This window comes from Cetorhinus maximus, chromosome 3 (assembly GCF_964194155.1).
Source record: "Cetorhinus maximus chromosome 3, sCetMax3.hap1.1, whole genome shotgun sequence".
NCBI classification, from domain to species: domain Eukaryota; kingdom Metazoa; phylum Chordata; class Chondrichthyes; order Lamniformes; family Cetorhinidae; genus Cetorhinus; species Cetorhinus maximus.
The window spans coordinates 187,389,168-187,416,404 of NC_135881.1; the positions used below are offsets into that span (position 1 = coordinate 187,389,168).

Below are 27,237 nucleotides of genomic sequence, written 5' to 3' on the forward strand. Positions count from 1 at the left end.
ATGTGTGAGGGTGAAGTGGAGCATATAAATGTCAGGTATGTGGTGTGTGATGGGGGTGTTGTGATTTGAGCAATGACTGAGGCTAGTGATGCAGTTGGTAGGAGGTGGCAGTTGAAGATGCATTTACTGACCTTGACCACTCGTGTGAGGCCATTGAACTTCTACATCCAGCTTCGCAGGGCTTGTCTGCTGCCATTGACCTCCATGACACATCCCACTGCTTTCTGAGCATGTATCTGGAAGGTCTCCTGGTCTGCTGCAAATACAGGACATTTCTCCACCTTACACCTCTCTACCAAGACCTGCTGTGCAGCATCTGCACATCTTGTAGCCTCCCATGTTGTGCCATTCTCCTCTATTTCCCAGGTCAGAATCAGTTGTAGAATTACTTCCAGAACCTATGCCAGCCACAATGCACCTCCCCTTTAAGAGGTAAAGGCTGGCTATACGTAGTGCAGGTGAGATTTAACTGGTGCTATCCTCTCATGATTTTGGGGTCCCCACTGAAGCACCCAGCCAATGAACAGTGCTATTAGCACTGGCTGGATGCTGAAATGATTGAAATGAACAGAGCACAAAGTTGGCAATCCTCGCATCTGTTTTTGGGGGCTCTTGAATTTAGCCCCAGACAGCTTCTTGCCCTATTCCCATGGGTCCAAGATTTACGGTAGTGTCTGTGGGCAAGTGTAAGTGTAAGGAATGCCCATTGCCACTGAGATCAAAGACCCGACAAACATTATTTCAACCCATTGAATGGACCCCCATATCTTGTACTATCAAGTTTGTACACACAAAAAAAAACTACTAAACAACATGTAGCATTTAGATGGGAAAGAACTGTCACAATAGCTTTCATATATAGCAACAATTTAGCAAATTAATCTCTTTATCCTTATTTATAGAAAACCAAATTTTCCCAAGAAGGTCCCAGTTATTTGGCCAAAATACAATAAGAGAAACTCCCAGTATCTACAACTGGACATCAACTTGTCAAGACGGAATATAAAGGAACATCTGAAGCCCGAACAGGTTACTTTCTGGAACCAGTACATCCCTAGCTTGCTGAAGGTTAAGGAATGTCCAATTACAGAGGTACAGTTCCATTAACTTCAAACTTTTTTGCACTGCAGTAGGGCTTGTTGTGTTAACTTAGGACAGCAGCATAGCTGAAATAAATAAGGATCATCAGATTGGTGGCTGTGTTTCACTCTAATGAAACGGTTTTTAGGCTTAGCATTCTTAGCACAAATAGAAATAAATAGTTGTGATCTGATAGCCATTACAGACATGTGGCTGCAAGATGACAAAACCTGGACCTGAATATTCAAGGATACTTATCATTTAGGAAGGACAGGGAGCTAGGGAAAGGTGGAATGGTAGCTCTGTTAATTAAGGATGACATTGGTACAATAGAGAGAAGATGACCTTAGTTCTGGTGATCAAGATGCAGAATCAGTTTGGGTAGAGATGAGAAATAGGAAAGGTAAGAAGTCACTTGTGTGAGTGGTTATAGCCCCCTAATATAACCACACCATAGGTCAGGGCATACAGGAAGAAATAATGAGGGCTTGTGAGAAAGGTACAGCAATAATCATGGGTGGTTTTAATCTACATATAGATTGGACAAATCAGATTGACAAAGGTAGCCTGGATGATGAATTCACAGAGTGTTTTTTGGAAAGTTTCTTAGAGCAGCACATTTTAGCACCAACCAGAGAACAGGCTATACTAGATTTGGTAATGTGCAATGAGACAGGATTAATTAATGACCTCATAGTTAAGGTGCCCCTTGGTAGCAGTGATCATAATATGACTGAATTTCACATTCAGTTTGAGGGAGAGGAGAGTGGATCCAAGACTAGTATTTTAAATTTAAATAAGAGCAATTATGAGGGCATGAAGACAGAGCTGGCTGACATGAACTGGGAAATTAGGTTAAGGGATATGTCAATAGAGATGCAGTGGCAGATATTTAAGGAGATATTTCAGAATACTCAGAAAAGATACATTCCAGTGAGAAAGAAAAACTCTAAGGGAAAGATACGCCATCCATGGCTAACTCAGTCTTGCAGAACCACTTCATCCAATTCAGAGTTGTGGAGTAGGATCCTATCCAGACAGGTAATGGGCGAAGTACGCCCAGGACAGGACAGTATGCCAGTCCATCACAGGGCACAAACACCAAGGGGCAATTTACCATAGCCAATCCACCTAATCAGCACATCTTTGGATGGTGGGAGAAACCATCCTGTGGCACAAATAGAAATAAATAGTTATGATCTGATAGCCATTACAGACACATGGCTGCAGGATGACCTGAATATTCAAGGGTGCTTGACATTTAGGAAGGACAGGAGGACATGCAAACTCCAAGCAGACAGACACCCAAGGTGAGGATTGAACCCAGGTCCCTGGAGCTGTGTAGCAGCAGCACTAACCACTGCACCACTGTGCTGCCCCTGTGGCTAACTAAAGAAGTTAAAGATAGAATCAAATTGAAAGAAAAAGCATACAATTCCACAAAGATGAGTGGCAGGTCAGAAGATTGGACAGAATGTAAAGAACAGCTAAGAATGACTAAAAGATTAATAAGGAGGGAGAAATTAGGGTACAAGAGAAAGCTAGCTAGAAATATAAAAACAGATAGTAAGAATTTCTACAAGTATTTAAAAAGGGAAAGAATAAGTAAAGTGAGCGTTGGTCCCCCAGAGGGTGAGAATGGGGAATTACTTATGGAAAATAAGGAAATTGCAGGTGAACTGGACAAATATTTTGCATCCGTCTTCACTGTGGAGGATATAAATAACATCCCAGAAATAATGCTGAGACAGGAGGTGAAAGGGAGGGAGGAACTTAAAACAATTACAATCACCAGGGAAAGGGTACTGAGGAAATAATTAGAATTAAAAGCTGACAAGTTCCCAGGTCCTGGTGGACTTCATCCTAGGGTCTTAAAAGAAGTGTCTGCTGAGATTGTAGATGCACTGGTTTTAATTTTCCAAAATTCCCTAGATTCAGGAAAGGTCCCATCAGATTGGAAAATAGTGAACGTGACTCTTCTATTCAAGAAAGAAATGAAACAGAAAGCAGGAAACAATAGGCCAGTTAGCTTAACATCTGTCATGGGCAAATTGCTGGCTGGAATCTATTATTAAGGAAGTTATAGCAAGGCACTTAGAAAATCTCAATGCAATTAAGCAGAGTCAATATGGTTTTGTGAAAGGGAAATCATGTTTCACTAATTTATTGGAGTTCTTTGAGGAAGTAACAAGCAATATTCTTATGAAGGAAGGTTAGGCAGGTTGGGCCTGTATCCATTAGAGTTTAGTTGAATGAGAGGTGATCTTACTGAAACATATAAGAGACTGAGGAGACTTGACAGGGCGGATGCTGAAAGGATGTTTCCCCTTGTGGGAGAGACCAGAACTAGGAGACACAGTTTAAAAATAAGGTGTCTCCCATTTAAGCCAGAGATGAGAGGAAATGTTTTCTCTCAGACGGTTGGGAACCTTTGGAACTCTGTTTCCCAGAGAGCAGTGGAGACAGCGTCAATGAATATCTTTAAGGCAGAGGTAGATAGATTCTTGACTAACAAGGGAGTCAAAGGGTTTTGGGGGTAGGCGGAATGTAGAGTCGAGACCACAATCAGATCAGCCATGATCTCATTGAATGGCTCGAGGGGCAGAATGGCCTACTCCTGTTCCTAATTCGTATGTTCGTATGTAAGGTGAGTAGTGCAAGACAAGTGAACTGACTTCTAAGAAGTTGGAAATCAGGTGTCAAGCAGTAAGATCGCACTGGCAGAAGAAGTGAATGGTAGACTCTCACTTCTAGGCATGACTGCAGTTATTCATTTCCAAGGTTTGAAGGCTTCCCAGTCTCCCAGTTTTACTGAAGAATCACTTCACAATGCGCTCTTGCCTGGTTGACCCTGGCGGGCTGCAGACTGCTCAGGAAACCTGTGAACTAGCTGTTAAAGTCAAAATGCTGGGTTAACTCCTCAGATCATTGCCCGCCAGCTTCATGGGGTTCCCCGCACACCTGAAAACCCACACAGGTTAAATCCAGAAGTGGGCGGGATCATGTCAGGTTCCTGATCTGACATCATTTTCCAAGGCATCAACCCTTGCCCACACCTGAATCCACCTCCTTTCAGCAGTTAAAACTCTGCTGCTATTTCTAGACATGCGAAATATTGACTACAAAATGTTTTGCACTAAAAATACAGGCTGACCACATTGATAATGAAGAATCTACAAAGAACGTTTTGTGTGTCTGTGTATAGTGTTTAAGGTGGGCTGTATAAAAATGCAAATAGTAACACCACAACTCCCCATTCAGAATGGAAATGACTGGGTAATTGCGATTCATTGGCTGACACAGTGAGCTGAATCGTCCCAGATTGGCACTGTGTGGTAGTGGGTGGGAAAAATTACATTTTACCCATTGGCTGCAATGGTGGCTTCTCACGCCATATCGTCCCAATCCTGCCACATTAATTAGGCATTCCCAGGAAAAATGCTGTTTCAATGGTGGGTGGGCTCCGATTCGCCCACCACGCCATCACCTCCCCGTTTCAAAACGCTGGGCGCCACATTTAAAGTACAGACACACACACACCTTTCAGTGCTTCCAGCCCAGGACTGCTGCAAATAAAACATGGCCCCAAAAGACAAGAAGACTATAGCCCTCAGATTTAGTGACGTGTCCTTCGAGCTCCTTTTGGATGCTGTGGAGGCCTGCCGTGATATCCTCTACCTCCCCTCTGGCCACAGGAGGGGCAGCATTATTACTGCTCTGGCTTGTTAGGCAATGGCAGTGGTGATCAGTGCCAATGCTGCACAGAAGAGGATGGCCATCTAATGCAGATGAAGGATGAATGATCTCATCCATGCCGCCAGGGTAAGGCAACCATCTCATCACTCTAAACTCACACACTCAAGCCCATCACACATGCATTGGCATCTCACTCACTACCAGATCAAGGGACATCATCACTCACTCTCTCACATGCACCCTCACATCTCCATCTCACCTTATCTCCTCTGGAGACTGCCTCCTCTGCCCTCACCATCTTGAGGCCACTTGCACAGATCAACTTGTGCCCCCACACAAACCCTGGGATATCCCCCTTCCCCAGTACAACTCTCACCCTGCAGCCTCTTCCCTTGCCTGAGGCCACTTCTCTCCCTTCTCCAGGCAAGCCCTAGCCCTGTAGACATACAAAGCCTTATGGCTGGTCTGGTAGATAGACACCTGCCCATGAGCCCCCCTAAAAGTGATGGGGTGCTGTCTGCGAAGCCAGGTACTGATGACTATGAGTGCTGCCCGAAGCAAGATAGGCAAACAGACCTCAAAGTCCTGAGCAAAGTGCAGCTCGCCAGGTGCACGTTGCTTATGTGCTGTTGTGAAACATATCGGCAGGCTATCATGCCAACGTGGGGGGATGATCCAGCGTGGGTGTGAGTCCGATGGGCTAGCCATGTAATTAAACACAGATGTATTACAACGAAGTTCCCGACGTCCTATGGCGGGAAACGCAACTTGCCACCGACGGGCTGAGTGGATGATCGCAAATTGGTTTCCTGACATCGTGAAACCGATTTTTGGCCTTCACGCCATATTGTTCACTCACGCCGCTGAACACACCCGACACCAGTGGGCATGGAAAATTCCACCCCAGTGTTGTCAATTGTTTAAGGTGATTATCACCTTTGTCCCAACTCCCAGCTGCACAAATAAACTACTGTTTATCTATGCAGTTAATTCTCAGCTGTTGATAGATGAGGAATCAAATATAATCCCAATGCGTAGTCACTTTTGCTTTGTGGATTTGGGTCCAATCTATCTTTGATTCAAATCATCACTCAAAAGGTGTTTCTCAACAACTATTTAGGACTTTGTCCAATTTACTGAAGTGGTTTCAAATTTGAGGAAGTTGAGGACTTGCAGCCTGCCTGTGGTATTGGGTTTTATTGCTTGAGTTCATATGGAAATAAATGAACTTCATATCAATCCAATGTAAAAAAATAATTACCACTAGAGACTGCAGTATGTGAAGCGAGTATATATTAGATTACTTGGATTTTCCAATGACATTCACCAAAATGTCTCATCTAAAGTTAGATGACAAATTGTCTTGATGGGTTGAGAATTGGTTTAGGATCAGAAGACAGAGAGTGACTAATATAAAGGGATAAATGGAAATGCTCCACCTCAGGAAAAGTAACAAGAGATGTTCCACAGGGATCTTGTTTGGGACTCATGCTGTAGTGGGATTATTAAACATTATGGATCAAATAAAAGTTTGTGGGCAAGTAATTAGTGGAAAGGAATGTTAGACCGGCTATGTATTTGGGCTGATATACTGCAGATGGATTTTAGCTTGTGAATAAATGTAGGGTAAGGCTTACAGGAGCAGATTAACATGTGCATAATATGAAAGGGGTTTATTTAGTATTTCCATTGGCAGAGGTATTAAAGGAAAACATTGATCATCCCCTGAAAGTGTGCAATCAAAGCAGTTGTGAATAAGGAATTTGGACGCTTGGATCCATCTCAAGAGCACTAGATTAAAAATCAGAACAAGTTATACAAACTTTGCTTAAACCAATGTTAAGACCGGTTCTGGAGTGAGTGATGTAGATTTGGTCAATCTATCTCGAAAATGTGTAATTATTAGAAAAGGTTCAAAGCAAAATAGACAGGACAATTCAGGGGACTACATTCTGTTGAAAAGCGGAAGCAACTAAATTTACTTTTGCTGGAGAAAGACTTGAGGAGAGATGCTATAATGATCTTTACATTAATGTAAAGGCCAGATAAGAATAAATTAGTCAAGCTAATTAACTTTGACAGTGAGTACGTCTTTTCTTTATTCATTCCTGAGATGTAGATGTTGTGCACAAGGCCAGCATTTATTGGCAAACCCTCATTGCCCTTGTACAAGTGTGTGGCTTGCTTGACCATTTCAGAGGGCAATTATGAGTCTACCCCGTTAGTGTGGGGCACATTTGGTCCAGACCAGGTAAAGGCAACAGGTTTTCTTTTCTCAAGGATATTAAAGGTACAGGACCAAAGTACAAAATTCACAACAATCAAGCAAGGTTGAAGATATAAGGAGAAAACTTTATCTTCCACAGGGTAATGGATACCTGGAATAAACTCTCAGAGAATGGAAATAATTTGAGGTCAAAAAGGACACTTACAAAAAAGGGATTTGGATTGATATATGTTGAGGAAGAAGTTGATAGTCATTGAAATATTGATAACACTGCCTAATGCTTATCATTGGAGTTGGGGCAGGAATTAATGTCCTTAAAATGAAAAAAAAATCAGGTGGTGATGATGGGGAAGAGAATGTCCATGATGGAATAACCCAACATGGACTCTGAATGCAGTGCTTTTGATCAGCAGAATAGGCCTTTCTTGCTTCAGAATTTCTCACACTATTTCTCCTTTGCCAGCCCCTACCTGATCCACTTGTTCCAACGCAGAATGGTCTCCTGCGTGGTTTCAGAATTCAACAGAACAATAAAATAACAGACATTTTCAAAGGAATTCCTTATGCACAGCCACCTATTGGAGAACTTCGTTTCCAAAAGCCAAGGCCATTAAACTCGTGGAAAGGTATTAAGGATGCAAAAAGATTTGGAAATATCTGCTTGCAGGACCAAGTGGTTATAAAGGATGTCCATGGCGAAGAAGATTGCCTCTTTCTGAACATATGGATACCTAACGGTATTCAAGGTAGTGTATGGAAACCCTGCAAAGCTTCTGTTATATGAACCAATGGAAAAGCTGTTAGAAGCCAGATTTAGTGATTTATTTGAGACATTTTAAATTTCTTATGTACTTAATATTTTAGAACTTGAATATTTTATGCCTATTAATTTTAATAATGGGGAATATGTTATCCTATTGGTTGAACTCATACAAGTCAATGATGAAAAAAAAGGCCTCTTAAAGAGTATGATGCCAACTTATTGGGTTTGCTTGATGACTTATATGGTGGTTGTTTTTTGTTGATAGGAAAAGTATTTCCTCTGTGTCTAAATTTAGTCACAGTCAGATATTCAGACAATCAGAACAATGGATTACATGAGCCATTCAAGTTCTTTGCCCTACAAATACATGACACTAAGTGGCAAACTTTCAATTAGATTTATTCCAAAACAAAAATTTCACCAACTCTCAGACACTTTGTGTAGAATTGCAATGCTCACTAAGCAATTAGTACTGCTTGCTGCAATCTTAGAAGTTTGTAGGTAATGTTACGGGATAGTGTGATGCTCCAAAGCACTTGCCTTATTGATAAAAGTATGAGTTTGATTTGACGATGACCTCCTGGTTCTCAGAGCTTCTGGCAAATCAACTCCAGATGCAAAGCTACAAACAATGACACTCAGCCACACTGTACCTGACCATCATAAAGTAAACGCAGTAACGTTTTGCCAACTGCAGGAATGTCAGGTGATCAGACGTCACTAATGAGATGTCACGTGATTAGATGTTATATGATCAAGTGTCATTGAACCTCCAGGGTAACATTCAACCAGAGTTGGTAACACTAGTTTCCCCAAGATTGATAGCAATGCTGCTTTTCTCAGTGAATATGAGCTATGCTTTGAAAGGTGAAACTGGTTGCGCTGGTATTGTAGTGCAGTGATTGTGTTATTGGACTAGTAAATTTTAAGCATAGATGGTTAATCCTGAAATTGTGTGTTCAAATCCCACCATGACAGCTTGGGGAAAATTCTGTTTTAAAAAATCTGGAAACAGAAAGCTGGTACAAGTTGTTGGATTTTCACAAAAGCTGAACTGGTTCCTTCGCTTAGAGAAACCTACCGTCCTAACTATTATTGTCATTGTGTGATTCCAATCCCACACCAATGTGGTTGACTCAACTCCCCTCTAAAGTGGTCTATTGAACTGTTACCTGGGGCAGAATTTTCTGCCTGTTGGGCAGGCTGGGCAGGAGCGGGCGTAGGTGGGCGCAGACCCTATCGGTACCCCCGATCGGGTCCCTGCCACCATTTTACGTGGGCGGGCCAATTAAGGCCCGCACAACGTGACATGCACCCGGAAGCGCTGTGTGCTCCCTGTGCAGGAGACGGGGGGTTGCCTGAGTTGGGAACGCAGAAATCTCCCTGAGGCACAGAGGTTTAGTTTTAAGCCCAAAAAGTTTAATAAAGTGGCAAGAAAATTTTTATGACATGTCCCCTCATGTGAAACTGTCACATGAGCTGGGACATGTGCATTAATTTCAATAAAAATTTTTGTCAAAATTTAAAATCATTCATGAAAACTCATCCCGCCCATGGATGAGGTCCTATGAAAAATGCAAAGGCCATCTGGGCTCTTCGCCTGCCCGCCAACCTTAAGGTTGGACGGGCAGCTCCGTTAATTACTTTAATTGAGAGTTAAATGGCTTTAATAGGCCTTTGACAATTCGATGGGCGCGCAGCCGACTTAGATGCTCCAAACTGAAAGTCTGCATGACGCGCCGTGACATTGGGACGCACACCCGAAATCGCCACGCGTCATTTTACACCTCGGAGAGCGGCCCCGCCCCCACTCACCGAGCCGAAGATTCAGCCCCAGGAGTTCAGGAAGAACGTTCTCCATCATCTTCTCAAGGCAGCTAGGAATGGACAATAAATGCCTCACTTGCCTTTGACACCCAAGCTCTGGGTACGTCCTGTCCCACCGGCAGGACTGACCCAGCAGACGTGGCGACACAATGGTATACAGTAGGGAGGGGAATTGCCCTGGGAGTCCTCAATATCAACTCCGGCCCCCTGAAGTCCCATGGCATCAGGTCAAACATGGGCAAGGTAACCTCCTGCTGATTACCACAAACCGCACCCCCTCAGCTGATGAATCAGTGCTCCTCCACGTTGAACAACTGTTGGAGGAAGCACTGAGGGTGGTAAGGACGCAGAATGTACTGTGGGTGGGGGACTTCAATGACTCGGTAACCCCACCACAGTCCGAATTGGTCGAGTCCTAAACGACATAGCTGCTAGACTTGGCCTGCGACAGGTGATGAGGGAACCAACAAAAGGGAAAAACATATTTGACCTCATCCTCACCAACCGGCCTGCCATAGATGCATCTGTCCATGACAGTGTCAGTAGGAGCGACCACTGCACATTGTGCAGATGAAGTCCCGTCTTCACATTGAGGATGCCCTCCATCATGTTGTGTGCACTACCACCGTGCTAAATGGGATAGATTTCAAACAGATCTAACAACTCAAGACTGGGCAACCATGAGGCCCTGTGGGCCATCAGCAGTGACAGAATTGTACTCAACCAAAATCTGTAACCTCTCCCAGCATATCCCGCACCCTACCGTTATCACCAAGCCAGGGGATCAATGCTGGTTCAGTGAAGAGGGCAGGAGGACATGCCAGGAGGAGCACCAGGCACACCTAAAAATGAGGTGTCAACCTGGTGAAGCTACAACAGCCTAATCAGCAAGTGATAGACAGATCTAAGCGATTCCACAACCAAGGGATCAGATCTAAGTTCTGCAGCAGCGCCACATCCAGTTGTGAATGGTGGTGGACAATTAAACAACTCACTGGAGGAGGAGGCTCCACAAATATCCCTGTCCTCAATGATGGGGGAGCCCAGCACATCAGTGCAAAAGATAAGTCTGAAGCATTCACAACAAGTTTCAGCCAGAAGTGCTGAATGGATGATCCATCTCGGCCTCCTCTGGAGGTCCCCATCATCACAGATGCCAGTCTTCAGCCAATTCGAGTCACACCTCATGATATCAAGAAATGGTGGAAGGTACTCCAGCCCATGACAATATTCCGGCAATAGTACTGAAGACCTATGCTCCAGAACATGTGCTCCAGAACAACACTGGCATCTACCCAACAATGTGGAAAATTGTCCAGGTATGTCCTGTACACAAAAAGCAGGACAAATCCAAGCCAGCCAATTACCGCCCTATCAGTCTACTCTCGATCATCAGTAAAGTGATGGAACGGGTCATCAACAGTGCTATCAAGTGGCAATTGCATAGCAATAACCTGCTCACTGGTGCTCAGTTTGGGTTCCGCCAGGGTCACTCAGCTTCTGGCCTCATTACAGCCTTGGTTCAAACATGGACAAAAGAGCTCACCTTGAGAGGTGAGGCGAGAGTGACTGTCCTGGACATCAAGGCAGCATTTGACCGAGAACGGCACCAAGGAGCCCTAGCAAAACTGGAGTCAATGGGAATCGGGGGAAAACTCTCCACTGGCTGGAGTTGTACCTTGCACAAAGGAAGATGGTTGTGGTTGTTGGAGGTCAATCACCTCAGTCCCAGGGCATTACAGCAGGAGTTGCTCAGGGTAGTGTCCTCGGCCCAACCATCTTCAGCTGCTTCATCAATGACCTTCCTCCCATCATAAGGTCAGAAGTGGGGATGTTCGCTGATGATTACACAATGTTCAGCACCATTTGTGACTCAAATGGAGCAAGACCTGGATAATATCCAGGCTTGGGCTGACAAGTGGCAAGTAACATACGCGCCACACAAGTTCTAGGCAATGACCATCTCCAACAAGAGAGAATCTAACCATCGCCCCTTGACATTCAATGGCATTACCATCGCTGAATACCTCACTATCAACATCTTGGGCGATACCATTGGCCAGAAACTGAACTGGACTAGCCATATAAATATTGTGGCTACAAGAGCAGGTCAGAGGCTAGGAATCCTGCGGTGTGTAACTCACCTTTTGACTCCCCAAAGCCTGTCCACCATCTACAAGGCACAAGTCAGGAGTGTGATGGAATACTCTCCACTTGCCTGGATGTGTGCAGCTCCAATAACACTCAAGAAGCTTGACACCATCCAGGACAAAGCACCCTGTTTGATTGGCACCCCTTCCATAAACATCCACTCCTTCCACCACCAACGAACAGTGGCAGCAGTGTGTGCCATCTACATGACGCACTGCAGGAACTCACCAAGGGTCCTTAGGCAGCACTTTCCAAACCACAACCACTACCATCTAAATGGACAAGGGCAGCAGACACATGGGTACACCACCACCTGGAAGTTCCCCTCCAAGCCGCTCACCGCCCTGACTTGGAAATATATCATGGTTCCTTCACTGTCACTTGGTCAAAATCCTGGAACTCTTTCCCTAACAGCACTGTGGGTGTACACCACAGGGACTGCAACATTTCAAGAAGGCAGCTCATCACCACTTTCTCTGTAACCCCTCTGTTCAAGAATGGAAGGAGGCAAAAAGATAGGAAACTAGTCAGCTTGATGTCTGTCATGGGGTAGGTGCTGGAGTCATTCATTAAAGAGTTAAAGCTGGGCATTTAGAAAAGTTCTAGGTAATCAGGAAGAGTCAGCATGATTTTATGAATGGGAGATCATGTTTAACCAATTTATTTGAGTTCTTTGAAGGAGTAACATATGTGGTAGATAGAGGGGAGCCTGTAGACATACTGTACTTGGATTTCCAGAAAGTATTTGATAAGGGGCCACACCAAAGGTTATTGTGGAAAATAAAAGTGTTGGGGTAACATACTGGCCTGGATAGAAGATAGGCTGGCTGGCAGAAAATAGAGAGTATGCATAAATAGGTCTTTGTCTGATTGACAGGATGTGACGAGTGGAGTCCTGCAGGGGCCTGTGCTGGTGCCTCAACTTTTTACAATTTACATCAATGACTTAGATGAGGGGAGTGAAGGCATGATAGCTAAATTTGCAGAGAACACAAAGATAGGTAGGAAAGTATGTTGTGAAGAAGACATAAGGAGTTTGCAGACTGATATAGAGGAGCAGAGGAGATTGAGGGGGGACATGATTGTGGTGTATAAAATTATGAGGGGCATAGATAGGGTAGACAGGGAGGAACTTTTCCCCTTGGTAGAGGAATCAATAACCAGGGAGCATAGATTTAAGGGGAAGGAGGTTTAGAGGGGATGTGAGGAAGAATTTTTTCACTCAGAGGATGGTAGGAATCTGGAACTCACTGCCTGAAAGGGTGGTAGAGGCAGAAACCCTCATAACATTTAAGAAGTTTTTGCAATACCATGGCATACGAAGCTATGGGCCTAGTGCTGGAAAATGCGATTAGAATAGTTAGGATAGTCATACGGACTCAAAACATTAACTCTGTCTTCCTCACCACAGATGCTGTCAGACCTGCTGAGTTTTTCCAGCTATTTTTGTTTTTGTTTCAGATTTCCAGCATCTGCAGTAATTTGCTTTTATCTTAGAATAGTTAGGTACTTGTTTGACCGGCACAGACTCAATGGGCTGAAAGGCCTTTTTCTGTGCTGTAGACCTCTATGACTCTATGACTCTAAGTTGAGTGAGTGGGCAAAAATCTGGCAGATGCAGTATAATGTGGGAAAATGTGAAGTTGTTCACTTTGGCAGGAAGAATAAAAAAGCAGAGTATTACCTAAATAGAGAATGACTGTAGAATTCCGAGGTGCGGATGGATCTAGGTGTTCTCGTACATTAGTCACAAAAAGTTAGTATGCAGGTACAACAAGTAATTAAGAAGGCTAATGGAATGCTGTCCTTTATTACAAGAGGAATTGAACATAAAAGTAAGGATGTTATGCTTCAGTTTTACAGGGCATTGCTGAGACCACATCTCAAATGCCATGTGCAGTTTTGGTCTCCTTATTTAAGGAGGGATGTAAATATGTTGGAGGCGGTTCAGAGGAGGTTTACTAGACTGATACCTGGAATGAGCAAGTTGTCTTATGAGGATAGGTTGGACGGGCTGGACTTGTTTCCACTGGAGTTTAGAATTGTGAGGGGTGACTTGATTGAAGTGTATAAGATCCTGAATGGTCTTGACAAGGTGGATGCGGAAAGAATGTTTCCCCTTGTAGGTGGGTCCAGAACTAGGGGGCATTGTTTAAAAATTAGGGGTCGCCCTTGTAGGACAGAGATGAGGGGAATTTTTTTCTCTCAGAGCATTGTGCGACTTTGGGACTCTCTGCCTCAGAATGCGGTGGAGGCGGGGTCATTGAATATTTTTAAGGCGGAGTTATATAGATTCTTTTTAGGCAAGGGAATCAAAGGTTATCGGGGGTAGATGAGAATGTGGAACTCGAAACACAAACAGATCAGTCATCTCATTGAATGGGGGAACAGGCTCAAGGGGCCGAATGGCCTACTTCTGTTCCTATTTCGTTTGTTCTCAAGGGTAATCAGGGATGGGCAATGAATGCTGGCCTAGCCAGTGATGGCCACATCCCGTAAATGAATAAAAAAAACGGAAGGAACAGACTTAAAGTAATTGGAAAAAGAACCAGGGGACGATGAGAAAATATTTTTTACACAATGAGTTATGATCTTGAATGTGTTATTTGAAAGGGTGAAGCAGATTCAAAAGTAACTTTAAAAGGCAAACGGTATACATATTTGAGAAAAAATGAAGCATTATGGGCAGGGGGGTGGGCCTAATTGGATAGTCAGTTCTTTCACAGAAACGGCACAGGCACGATGGGCCAAATGGTCTTCTTCCGTGCGTTATGATTCTATTATTTTAATGCCTTGTGGTCTTCTCAAAATTTATTTGAAAGCAGGAAGGTCAAATTAATAAATCCAAAAGCCATATCTGGCACTCCTGATAATTTTGACCTCTTTTATCTTTCTGCCTACTTTGATTTAATGCATTTATTTCAGAATTAAGAGGGCACTGTCCCCCCCCAATAGGTATCTTTGTGATCATTCTTTCAAATGCACCATGTGAAGGCCTTTCATAAAGGAAATGGAGCCAGGGCGAAATGTGCTGAAGCCAGTGGAAATCTGAGCCCTCCGAATAGTTCAGTAATTTGAATCCCTTTCTGCCAAGTGGAAACACATTTGTTATGTGGTAACCTGAGATCTTTGTGTAGTTCTTTCATTGCTCTGCTTATATTTTTCCAGTCTGTGCAAACTCTTACCTTTTCAACTTTGTATCCCAGGGGGGATAACATTGAGATGAAAGGGATAGTCTTTTATCCAAAAGTGTTTGGCAAACTCTGGTTCATGTATATGCCAAATACTTGAGTTTGATGAGGTAATATTAAAAACACGTCATTAAATCACAGAAACAGCACATTGAGAGCATGGTGAAAATGATAGGTATTATTTTGCTGCTTTCCTTCCCCTTTAAAATGTTCCCATTCTTTCTTCATTTGCAAACAAATTGAGACCAGTATTATTTGTGTGGCTGGTTTGAATTGGAAACACTCTTAAAGTGGAGAAAACTCTCCTTACAATAGAGCCAATTATTTAATTAAAACGTGCTGAGCATTGGCATGGTTGAATTGCTGAGAAGTTAAAGGAGTCGGGTTTGTTTTCTTTGGGATAGAGGCTTTGAGGTGATCTCATTGAAGGAATTTAACGAAGTTGATTCAGGCAAAACGTTCACAAAGTGAAAGGTCCAAACACTCGGGAGTTAAAATTTCAGAAATTGGAAGGGAAGTCAGGGAGACCTTTTCTAACGAAGCATAACAAAAGTGATCTAGAATATGTCACCGAAAGACCAAAGAGAGCAATAATTGCTAGCAACATTGTGAGAATAAATAATAATAATAAAAAAGGTCCCTACTCATTTGTCCCCATCAAAGCTTAAGAATCTAAGTAGAATAGAAAGGGTTAATCCTGAGTATTCTTTCAAGTTATGCAAGGACAGCAAAATAAGGAGATTGAGGTGCACAGGGCGGGTTCAGGAACAATGTCAGGAAGTACCATTTTGCACAATGTGCTTAACACCTGGCATAATCATCCAAGTAGGAGATTATAGCAAATAACTGTGTTATTTATAAATAAACTGTGTTATGCAAGAGACAGTAGCTGTGATGTAGGGAATTCCAACACTGGGTATGTTCCTATTGGATTCTCCCTATCAGTGATCATAACTTAATCTCAGATCGAGGTGTGAGCATGGTTCCTCCCAGTCTTCCGTCAAAGTTATATCAATCAGGAGAATCCCAGAATCAATTCTGGGTAAATTTCAATGGAAGGATAGAACAGATGGGCTGAATGGCCTCCCTCATCTGGACTCTGTAATGTTGGTCCTGAAATTCTGCAGGGAACCACCAGACCCCTACCCATCTCTCCCCATAACTTGAATGGGAGACCACGAGACTCCCCCATAGAATTTTCCCTATGCACCCACTGCTGTCTTCATTCTTTTATGTAGGACAACACTCTATTAAATAGATTAATTGAGAATAACCTTGTCATGTGGCATTGGTGATTAACTCAATTGTTTAATATAGTTTAGGAGTGAGCCTTTGCTCTGTGTGTTGATACTCCCATCTTTGTATCAGGAGGTTATGGGATCGGGCCCCATTCCAGAGAGCACCAGGAGCAGAGATGAGAGTTCTGGACTCTGAATATTGGGTTGACATCCTGCGGGATATTCAAGTCTGATAGGAGTGGAGTGGTAACTCCCAGTCGCATTTAGCCCATTCGTCTGGTAGAGAGCTGTGAGTCAGGCTGACAACCTCTTTCAATGGCGCCATGTTTTAAGTCAACCTGAGAGGGCAGCCAGGGCTTGGTTTAACGCCTCATTGTAATGACAGTATTGCACTGAAGTGTCAGCCTGGATTGCATGCTTAAACTGACAACCTTCTGACTCAGAGGTGAGAGTGCTACTCACTGAGCCACAGTTGACACAAAGACTAGTAAACCACGAGGGATGAGGCACATGTTATAAAGTGTACAAGTGAGGTATAAACAGGATTAACTTTGTCAGCTGTCTTACTGCTGTTGCTGCCTCCTATTTGCAGAGGCGTTGAGGAAGAAACTGGCCGTCATGGTTTGGATTCATGGAGGAGCGTTTGTATTTGGAGCAGGTCAAAGCAGTGGTATCTTAGACATCCCTATGTTCGATGGCAACGAGCTGGCCCACAGTGGGGAAGTCATCGTCGTGACTCTCAACTACCGTCTGGCTGCACTCGGCTTCCTCAGTACTGGGGATGACAATGGAAGAGGTGATGCTATTTTTCTACAAACAGCACGAAGAAACTTCATTACCCTGTGATGATCGCAGGCATATTGGGCGTTGATACTTTATGTGATTTTGTACATTAAAAACAACATCTTGAATTTTTATAGTGCATTTAACATAGTGAAACATCTCCAGGTGCTTCACGGGAGTGTTATCAAACATAATTTGACACCAAGCCACACAAGGAGATGTGGTGACAAGTGACCAAAAGCTTGATCGAAGAGCGAGGTTTTAAAGAGCAACTCAAAGGAAGGCAGGGAGCTGGAGAGGCAGAGAAGGGAGGGAATTCTAGAGCTCAGGACTGAGGGAACTAAAGGTATGGGTGCCAATCTTGAGGTGGTGAAAATCAGGGATGAGAAAGAGGCCAGAATTGGAGGAATGCAGAGATCTCGAAGATTGTCAGACTGCAGGATGTTAACGGAGTCAAGTAGGGCTGAAGCCATAGAGGGATTTAAGAACACAGATGAGAATTCTAAAATCGAGGCATTACCAGACCGAGAGCCACTGTTGGTCGGTGAGCACAGGAGTGATGGGTGGAAGGAATTTGTTGCTAGACAGGATATTGGCAATAGAGTTTTTTGATGAGCTGCAGTTTACAGAGGATACTAGGTGGGTGGACAGCAAGAAGAGCATTGGAATAGTCAAGTCACAGGTAACAATGACACGGGTGAGAGTTTAAGCAGCAAATTGTCTGAATCAGGGGCAGAGATGAGTGATTGCGAATTGGCAGACTGCTTTGTATCTCTCCCAATTAAAGGCAGCAGAAATAAAAATGTGGAGAGATGTAAAGGTGGCTTTCAATTTACATCCACAGCCTTTGGGGGATAGAGTAGCAGATTTGCACTTTTTGTGATGAAGTGCTTCCTGACATCACCCCTGAATGACCGAGCTCTAATTTTAAGGTAATGCCACCTTGTACAACACTCCTCACACTTGAGGAATTAATTTCTCTCTACCCTTTCAAATCCTTTAATTATTTTAAACACCTTCACTAGATCACTCCTTAATCTTCTATACACAAGACAACAAATCTAGTCTATGCACTCATAATTCTCATAACTTAATCCTTTTAACCCCAATAACATTTAGATGATTCTGTGTTGCATCTTTTCTGAGGCCGATTTATTCTTTCTGGGGTGTGGAACCCAGGACTGAACAGAGTACTCCACATGGAAACTTAGCTTTATACAACTTCATACAATCAAGTATTTTTTTAAAATACAGTACTATATAATAAGTTGGATATTTGCCACTATGGTGGTTTGAGAAAGTCATAAATATAAGGTAGTCAACTACTAAATCAAATCAAGAATTCTGCTTGAAATACCTTTAACCACGGAGTTAGAATGTGGAACTTTCTACCACATTGAGTCATTAAAGTGAATAAAATACATGTATTAAAGGGGAATCTAGATAAATACATGAGGGCAGACTAAAAGTTATGCTTATAGGGTTAGCATGGGAGAAGACTTGTGTGGAGCATAAACACTGGCCTAGACTAAATCAGCTGAGCCTGTTTGTATGTTGTAGATTCTATCTGTGCAATTACATCACGGAGAATGGGCATGTGTGAATGTGGTTTGAGAGCCAGACCCTGACCTGCCTTTGACTTCACTCATAGATGAGAGCTTGATAATCTTCACTGTCAAAGCTCATTCTTCATGTGGTAGTGAGGAACTTCAATGGCTGTACAAATTTACCTCAATACGAGGCTTCACTTCCAGACAAGACAGTGGGAGAGAAAACAAGAAATAGAAAATTGAAACCCAATACTTCTTTTTAATCAAACTTAGGTAATTACGCATTGTGGGACCAGCGCATGGCCATTGCCTGGGTGAAGAATAATATCGCAAACTTTGGAGGAGATCCGGAGCTCATCACTCTATTTGGCGAATCTGCTGGAGGTGCCAGTACAAGCATGCATGCATTATCACCAGTAAACAGAGGGCTCTTCAGGTATTTATGTAATGGAATATTGCATTCTTTCTATCTGAGCATGGGTCACCAGCAATGTGCACTCTAATTTCTTTCTTGCGTGGTCGATTCGTTGAAGTGTGCAGTGCCTTTAAAGGGAATATTGGTCATCAGTCCCCTAACACTATCCTGACATATCCAGAAATATATATATCCAGGACCTGCTGTGAGCAACCCGGGAGTAACGTCATTGTTTGTTTCTTTTTTATTGTCTTTCACCGCTTTTGTTCATTATTTATTTTAAAAATTATTAGAGTTGGGGGAAAAAGGCTGTTTGACCAACAGTCAGGAATTGTCCAATCAGGTAACAAAGAGTTTGTTCACTTTCTGATTGGTGGGTATGGCGGGGTGCCACAAGAGGGGAGGTGTTTCGGGAGACCAATGGTCAAAGCGTGGGGACGGAGTGGTTAGGATTTGGGAGTGGCCTCTGGATGGTGCTGGAATGTAGTTAATATTTATCTTCCCTCCCCAGCACAACCTTTGGGCCTTGGGACCTTCTGGCCCTTGCTCCTCAGCAACTGCTGGGAAGGCCAAATGGGCAGCAGCCATGATTGCTGATGCAGGCTTCCCAGGCCTGTCCAGGCGTGAGGCCCAGATAGAGGAAAAGCCATGTGCCAGGAATTCGCCTGCCACCATGTCAATTTCTTGAGAAGAGCGAGCAAAATCAAGCCCAATAATAAACTCTATCTCAGAGCACAGATCTGGATTTTTTCTCATCTAATATCCATTTCTTTTCTCACCCTCACGTCACGCCTGCCTCTCCTACCTCTCCTGCCTCCCCCGCCACCCCAAACCCCATCACCCACTCCCCAACCCCTGACTGCTCCATAGACGTGTCATTTCACAGAGTGGTGATGCCCAAGCAATGTGGACTGTGAATCGAAACCCGCTCCGCGCTGCTCGCCGAGTTGCCCAGGCTGTGGGGTGCCCGCTGGAGGATAATGCTGCCATGATGTTTTGCCTCAGGCAGGTGCCTGCTAAAGATATCGTGTTGGCGATCCAAGTGAAAGAGCTACTTAACAAAGAGAAGATTGTGTTTTTTCTTCCATTTGCCCCTACAATAGATGGTAATCATTTTAATAACATGTTATGAAAGAACAAAAGTATTAAAGAAAGCCTCAGCCAAATAAGCCCAAGTCAGGAAGCAGTGTCATTTAAACATAGTATGTTAAGGTTAAGGCTGGCTCACCGGTAACACTCTCAAAGTCACAAGTTGTGGGTTTAAGGCACACATCAGAGACTTGAGCAGAAAAACCCTGGGCTAATACATCAATGCAATACTGGGCAAGTCTCTTAGACAAGATGTTAAGCTGCTGTCTCAGCTGGGCATAAAATATCCCGTGATATGATTCAAAGAAATGCAGGAGAGTTGTCCCTGCTGGCCTGGCCAATATTTATCCCTTAAATGATAATTAAAAATAAGGTTAATTAGTCATTATGTCATTTTTGTTTATGTGACCTTGCTGTGCATAAATTGGCTCTCGCTCTTCCTAAATTCAGTACTTACAGTTCAAAAGTACTTAATTGGCTGTAAAACATTTTGACGCATCTCAAAGTCATGAAAGGCACTATATAAATGCAAGCCATTCCTTTCTTACTGTTATGTAAATATTTTATTGCCTTTATTTTTTTATTACTCATTTGTGTATAAATCCATCAGGGGGTGGATGTGTTGTACGGGTGTAATGGAGGGACGCCAAATGTTTTTGGTGCCCCAGTCCCAAGAATTTTTAATCCAGCTTTGACTAAACCAATCTACATTGGGAGATATATTGATATACTGAGTCATGGAGTAACAGTGCTTGAATCCCTGCAATTTCCTCATTCACAGAGGTTCCCAATCTCAACTGCCCCAAACAACATGCAGTAATGTTGGACGGGAAAGGTCTAACTGGCCCAAACAGCTATGATGCCCTATACATCACAATACACAAACTTACCACCCACCCAGAACCATGTAATCTCTTGTGATAGATATAAAATGCAGATTAAAAATCCAGGCCAATGGAAAACATTTGGGAAATGTTTCCTCTCTGACCCCTTAATTGACAGAGTAGTAGTAAAACCCTCCTGACACAAGTGCAAATTGGTGAATGAGGCATACTAGGCGACCCATAAACATCACCCAACATTTGGATACAGTTCACACTGACGCACTTAGGCTGGGATTTTACTGGGCATCAAGGAGCAGGCTGGGACATGGTTGAAAAATCAGGGTGGGGGGATGATGGTGAAGAATGGAATGCCCATTGGCTTCCATCACCGCTGGCATTTTACCAGCAGCTGGCAGATGGTCCTGCTGCCCAAAGGCCAATTGAGGCACTGAAATTATCAATTAAGGACCAGTTAAGGGTCTCTTCCCAGTGTTGGATTGACCCTTTGCCACATGGGGTAAAACCTACTAGCCTCATCGCAATTCAGTGGGGATGGGGAGCTCCTAATTGGCCACACTGTGGCCCACAGAATTCACCCTAGCAACAAGGGCTGCCTCCCCATGGCATACACCCCCCATCCTCCCTGCTCTCACCAACCATCTTACTCCCCTCACCAGGGCCTGCATGACTGACCCTAGTCCCACTTACCTTGGTCCCAGAGCAGTGTCCATAATGCTGCACTGGGAAGTGTGCAGGCTCAGCAGTGGCCATCACTCCCAGTGGCGCTGCTGAGACTAAAGAGCTGCCAGCCCTCTGATTGGCCAGCTGCTCTTGGGGGATGGGATCTCCTCACTTAAAGGGATAGGAATCCCGATGCAGCATATTAGCTGTCTGATGGATGTAAATTTTGGTCAAGGCTCCCAGAAATGGGAGGGGTTGCCCTTGACTTTTCAGTTCAGGGGCCACCGTCACTCTGTAAAATCCAGGCCTTAATTTCTGCTTGCCACAGTTCACACTTATTCTTTTTCAGGTCCCACTGGGTTATTCGGGGTGGGGGGAGGGGGTTTACTTGATGTATATGTAAAATATAATTGTCATATTCTTAAATCAAGGAGTCACTCCACTAATATACACCACTGTTTTCTTTGTTTTGGCACTATTCAAAGCATTGATTCCTATCATTCTAATTACAGGTGACTTTCTTCCTTCTGAGCCAGTGACTCTGTTTGAGAATAGTAGAGTTAACGATTATTTGCTGGGCTGTAACAGTGGAGATGCCCATTTGTTTGTGTCTGCCTGGTTCCCTGGAGTGAATATTCCTTTTGGAATTGATCAGGCTAAATTCCGAACAGCGGTAGAAAAGGTTATGGGTGAGTATTCAACGGGTTCGGAAGTCCATTGAAATAACATGAGCGACTATTATGAAACATTTCAGATGAATTCAAGGGAAGTTCCCAGGCTTCCTCGGGATGTCCCTCCCTTCAATGCACCCCTTACTCAGTCGATCAGAATTTACACCTCCTGACAGCAGGTTCCATTACGGGCCTAGTGAAGGATGCCGGAAGGAGGTAATCAATCCTGGAGGGGATGGATTATTCATCGTGTGATAGCTCTGTTGGGAGCTGCAAAGTTGGGACTGTTCTGTCCCAATGAGTCCCAACCCTTAGGCCACAAATTAACTGTTTCCTTCTCCACCGATGCTGCCAGACCTGCTGAGTTTTTCCAGGTAATTCTGTTTTTGTTTTGGATTTCCAGCATCCGCAGTAGCTTTTAGCTTTTTGTTTTTATCTCTTCAGGGTTGCTGACCTCAATTGGCTCTGGTGCTGTTCACTACAGGCACAACTTTGGTGAATAACAGAAACTCTTACTAGTTACAGGCGTGAATTCTAACCCAATGCCTTTGCCAATATTCTTTTCAGGTTGTCCACAACCAAGAGAAAATTCCTTGTGAAGCAGTAGCGAGAATTAGGCTAAAGTATGGCATAGGACTTCATTTTAAAATGTGTCACATCCTAAGGCAATGCATTGACACTTAAGGATAATGTGTTGAGAAATGCAGTCGACTGCTAAAAGACTCATTTATGCCTTTGTCACCTCTCGGCATGACAAATCCAGTGCTATACTGACAAGACTCCCACTGTGCATCCTTCGTAAACTTGGGCTCATCCTAAACTCTGCTGCCCACATCCCAACCCACACCAAAACCCATTCACTCATCTGTCCTGTGCTCATTGACCTACATTGGTTCCCCATTGAGCAACACCACTATTTTCAAAATTAACATCCTTGTTTTCAAATCCATCCATGTCCTCAGCCCTCTCTATCCCTGTAACCTCCTCCAGCCCCACACCCTCCAAAGATAACTGCACCCCTCTCATTCTTGCCTCTTCAGTATCCCCGATTTAATCACACCACCATTGGTGACCACGCCTTCAGCTGCCAAAGACTGAAACTCTGGAATTTCTTTCCTATATTTATCCGCTTCTCTATCTCTCTTTCTTCTTTTAAGACCTCCTTAAGCTTCTTAAAACCTAGCACTTTGATGAAGCTTTGGCCCCTGTTCTAATATCTCTTTTATGTGGCACAATGTCAAATTATGTTTTATAATGCTTCTGTGGAGCACCTTTGGACATTTTACTATGTTAAAGGCACTATATAAATGCACAATACATAAGCAAAACACTGCGGATGCTGGAAATCTGAAAGGAAAACAAAAATTGCTGGAAACACTCATCAGGTTTGGCAGCATCTGTGGAGAGAGAGGGAAACAGGGTTAACGTTTCAGGTCTGTTGTTCTTCTACGTGTTGCAGGTTCTTTGGGTGAGGCCGCTGTGGAATCAGCTATATTCGAGTACACTGACTGGGAGAATCCAACGCAGCTTTCCAGAAGGAAGGGTTTGTCACAACTGTACACAGATTTTGAATTTTGCAGCCCAGCATTCAGCTCTGCCCAGAAGCACGCAATGATCAGCGGGTGAGAAAGTCACTAAGAGTAAATTGGGTGGGAGTGCCATAGTGACTCATACACATTAAAGATAGATTGTTGCTAATCAAAAGTATTAAGGGATATGGAGTATATGCGAGTGGATGGGATTAGGATACAGATAATTATCTAACTGAATGGTACAAAAGGCTCATGGGGTTAAATCTTCTTACGCCCCAATGGAATTTTTAAAAAATTCTTTCCTGGGATGTTGGCATCACTGGCATGGCCAGCATTTGTTGCCCATCCCTAATTGCCCTTGAACTGTGTGGCTTGCTAGGCCATTTTAGAGGGCAGTTAAGAACATGGAGCTACTAAATATGGAATATGGAACTTTCTCCCCCAAAAACTGTTGAGGCTGGGTGAATTGTAAATTTCCCAAACTGAAATTGATAGGTTTCTGTTGGGCAAGGAGCTGAGGTATTTAGAACCAAGGTGGGTATATGTATTGAAGGTATAGAATGTCCATGTTCCAATTGAATGGTGGAACAGGCTTAAGGAGCTGAATAACCTACTCCTGTTCCTATTCTAAATTCCTATGCTGTTGAAAATATTTAATTATTGTTGCAAGGGTGAAGATTGCATTTATATATTAAATCTTTTTTCCACCTAGAAATGCCAGTCGGACATATGCCTACCAGTTCTCATACCCATCTAAGATGCCAAATGTAATCTGGCCAGAGTGGATTGGCGCACTTCATACAGAAGAGCTGCAGTATCTCTTTGGTCGACCCTTTTCCATGTCAAAATCCTACAACAATCAGGAGAGGGAGCTGAGCAAGACCATGATGAGATACTGGACCAACTTTGCGAAAACAGGGTAAGTCAAAGAAGCGAGTAAACGTGCGCTGAGCGCGCCCAGTGGTGATGTGGCAAAGCCGGGCTCGTCCAAACAGGACGTGCATGCCATTGGCATTCCTGGAGGGGAATCTATTGGTGGCGGTGATGCAGTAGGTGGAGCTCTGTGCAAAAGGGGCCAACATATTGAAGCTGAGCTCCTGGATAAGAAATGTTTTAATCTTTCTAAAATCTGAGGGTGGAACCTTTGATCAGTGAAGATCAAACACAATGACTTCACATTTGTGTGTTACAAAACAGGGGTACATCCTGTGTAAGGCTTGCGGGCTGGGATTAAGCCGGTTAAGTGGTTGAGTGAGAACCTCACAAGTCTCCTTAGGACAATTCAGTGAAATCCGTTTAAGGTGATGTTGTGTTCAGATATGTCAAGTAGTGGAAAGTTGCAAATCTTCCAGCATTGTCCCAGATTCTCCAGGAATTAAAGATTGATCTCTGAGACACTGGTGCAAGCAAAGCCAGGAGGAACATCATATCGGTGTTAGAACAAATTGTGGGTTTTACTTTAATTTTCCTTGAAGGCTATTGGCTATTCATTAGCAAAAGTATTGGGGATGGAAAAGGTGTCCGTTTGATCAGGCTGGGTAATTGAAGATCAAGCTGGGTAATTGATGATCATGTGATTAAGCCTCCAGGAATATGCCCAACCAACGTTTTTTTTATTCTTTAAGCTCTACACTATCTAGGAAAAAGCAGCCTGCTTGACTGGCACCCCATCCACCACCTTAAACATTCACTCCCTCCACCACTGATGCGCAGTGGCAGCTGTGTGTACAATTTACAAAATGTACTGCAGCAACTCACCAAGGCTTCTTTGACAGCAGCTTCCAAACCCGCAACCTCTATCACCTATAAGGGCAAGAGCAGGAGATGCATGGGAACACCACCACCTGCATGTTCCCCCCCAAGCCAAATACCTTCCTGACTTGGAACTATATCACCATTCCTTTATTGTGATTGGGTCAAAATCCTGGAACTCCCTTGCTAACAGCACTGTTGGTGCACCTAAACCACATGGACTGCGGCAGTTCAAAAAGGCAGATCACCAACACCTTCTCAAGGGCATTAGGGATGAGTAAGACATGCTGACCTAGCCAGTGATGCCAACATCCCATGATTCTTAATTCTGGGGGACATTGGGGCCAATTTTAGCTCTCCCATATCCACTACTGCACTGGTTGAATTTAGTTAATTTGGCACAAACCAGGGATCAAACCTTTTAGATTTAAATGGCAAAGTGCCCACTGAATTATCAGGAAGCATCATCCTCCATTAAGCTTTGCCTATGAACCACACACCATTCTTCCACAAGACGATCAATGGGACTCTAGTTTCTTGCTCTCTACTAATTTCGTTGTGTAATCAGTCATTTTTAATTAATTCGCTGGATGCTGGTATTGCCAACAAGGCTAGCATGTATTAACCATCCCATAAAGGTCCTTCAGAAATTGGTGGTGGACCTTCTTCTTGAATCGTTGTAGTCTTTGTGGTGGAAGTGTTCCCACCATGCTGTTAAGTAGGGAGCTCCAGAATTTTGACTCATTGACATAAAGGGATGGTGATATATGTCCAAATCAGGATGCTGTGTGACCTGGAGAGGAATGTGAAGGTGATGGTGTCCTGCCTAGGCGGTGGAGGTTCTGGGATTGGGCAGTGCCATTGAAGTAACCTTGGCAAGTTGCTGCAATACATCCCGTGGTGAATGTAGATAGTACCTGCTGCAGCCACAGTGTGCTGCACGAGGAATTGGATTTTTAAGGCCTTAGTGAGAAAGCAGTGACTTTTTTTCCTTCCCTCCTCTAACACTAGAGTAACTGAGGTAAGGCAACCTTGTTTAATCAAGAGTAAAACTCTAATTTATTTTTTGAGATAAAACATTTTCTCAACCAATTCCTATTCACTTTTATCCAGCTGACCACCCCTCTAAAAGGACTACTGTATAGGTTGATTCTATTTGGTGGATTAATCATCATCATGTATAAGTTCCAAAAATTCATATTACTTCTTTTCCTGTAATAGAAATCCTAACTATCCTCAATCAGTTCCTGTTAACTGGCCAGAGCACGGCACTGAGAAACATTATATGGAGCTGAACGTGAATCTAAACCAAGGATCAGTGGGCAGCAACCTCAGACCAAAGTAAGACCGCAGTCTCCACGTTTCTGTCTTGTAATGTCACTTGTCCAAACATATAAAGCATCAAATTAAACAGGTGCCCTATGTCTAACAGGCAGTTTACAATGTGGAATGAGCTGATCTCGAAAATGGTATCCAGAAACCTCGTTTGTCTTCAGGATCAGATCCCGGCTCTGAATGGGACAGTCCCCGTGCTAAACCCACCAATTGTCACAATTCAACAAGGCCAAGTAAAAGGTACAAAGGCAAGCATTCTAACTGCTCAAGGTAGCAACATGACAAACAATACACTGAGCACAATTAGCCTCTAAGCACATTTACAATGAAAAAACTGATTTCCGTGTACATTGCCCAGAATTGATGTGCTCACACTCTGTCAGCATTCCCTTAGGATGGCAACTGTGGCTCAGTGGTACTAATCACATCATT

General features: G+C 43.5%; 2 protein-coding genes across 8 annotated transcripts in view; one reads left to right on the forward strand and one right to left on the reverse strand.

Moving 5' to 3' along the window:
- Positions 1–27,119, forward strand: LOC144672387 (bile salt-activated lipase-like). Its single transcript, XM_078534236.1, has 11 exons — positions 1–35; positions 903–1,092; positions 7,467–7,749; positions 16,766–16,969; positions 18,780–18,942; positions 19,792–20,027; positions 22,028–22,204; positions 23,646–23,808; positions 24,431–24,637; positions 26,692–26,811; positions 26,903–27,119. Exons 1-11 carry the CDS (start codon positions 1–3, stop codon positions 27,117–27,119), a joined length of 1,995 nt encoding a protein of 664 aa, XP_078390362.1.
- The window catches only part of trip13 (thyroid hormone receptor interactor 13), a 195,776-nt gene that overhangs the window by 101,726 nt on the left and 66,813 nt on the right, over positions 1–27,237 (reverse strand). The gene's annotated exons all lie outside the window — the stretch shown is intronic.

Bases quoted from the DNA above. Each gene is read 5' to 3' on its own strand.
- LOC144672387 (XM_078534236.1), top strand. From the start codon at position 1: ATGTGTGAGGGTGAAGTGGAGCATATAAATGTCAG. The intron at 36-902 runs GTATGTGGTGTG...CCTTATTTATAG, and splicing joins GTGGAGCATATAAATGTCAG to AAAACCAAATTTTCCCAAGA. The intron at 1,093-7,466 runs GTACAGTTCCAT...CTCCTTTGCCAG, and splicing joins AGGAATGTCCAATTACAGAG to CCCCTACCTGATCCACTTGT.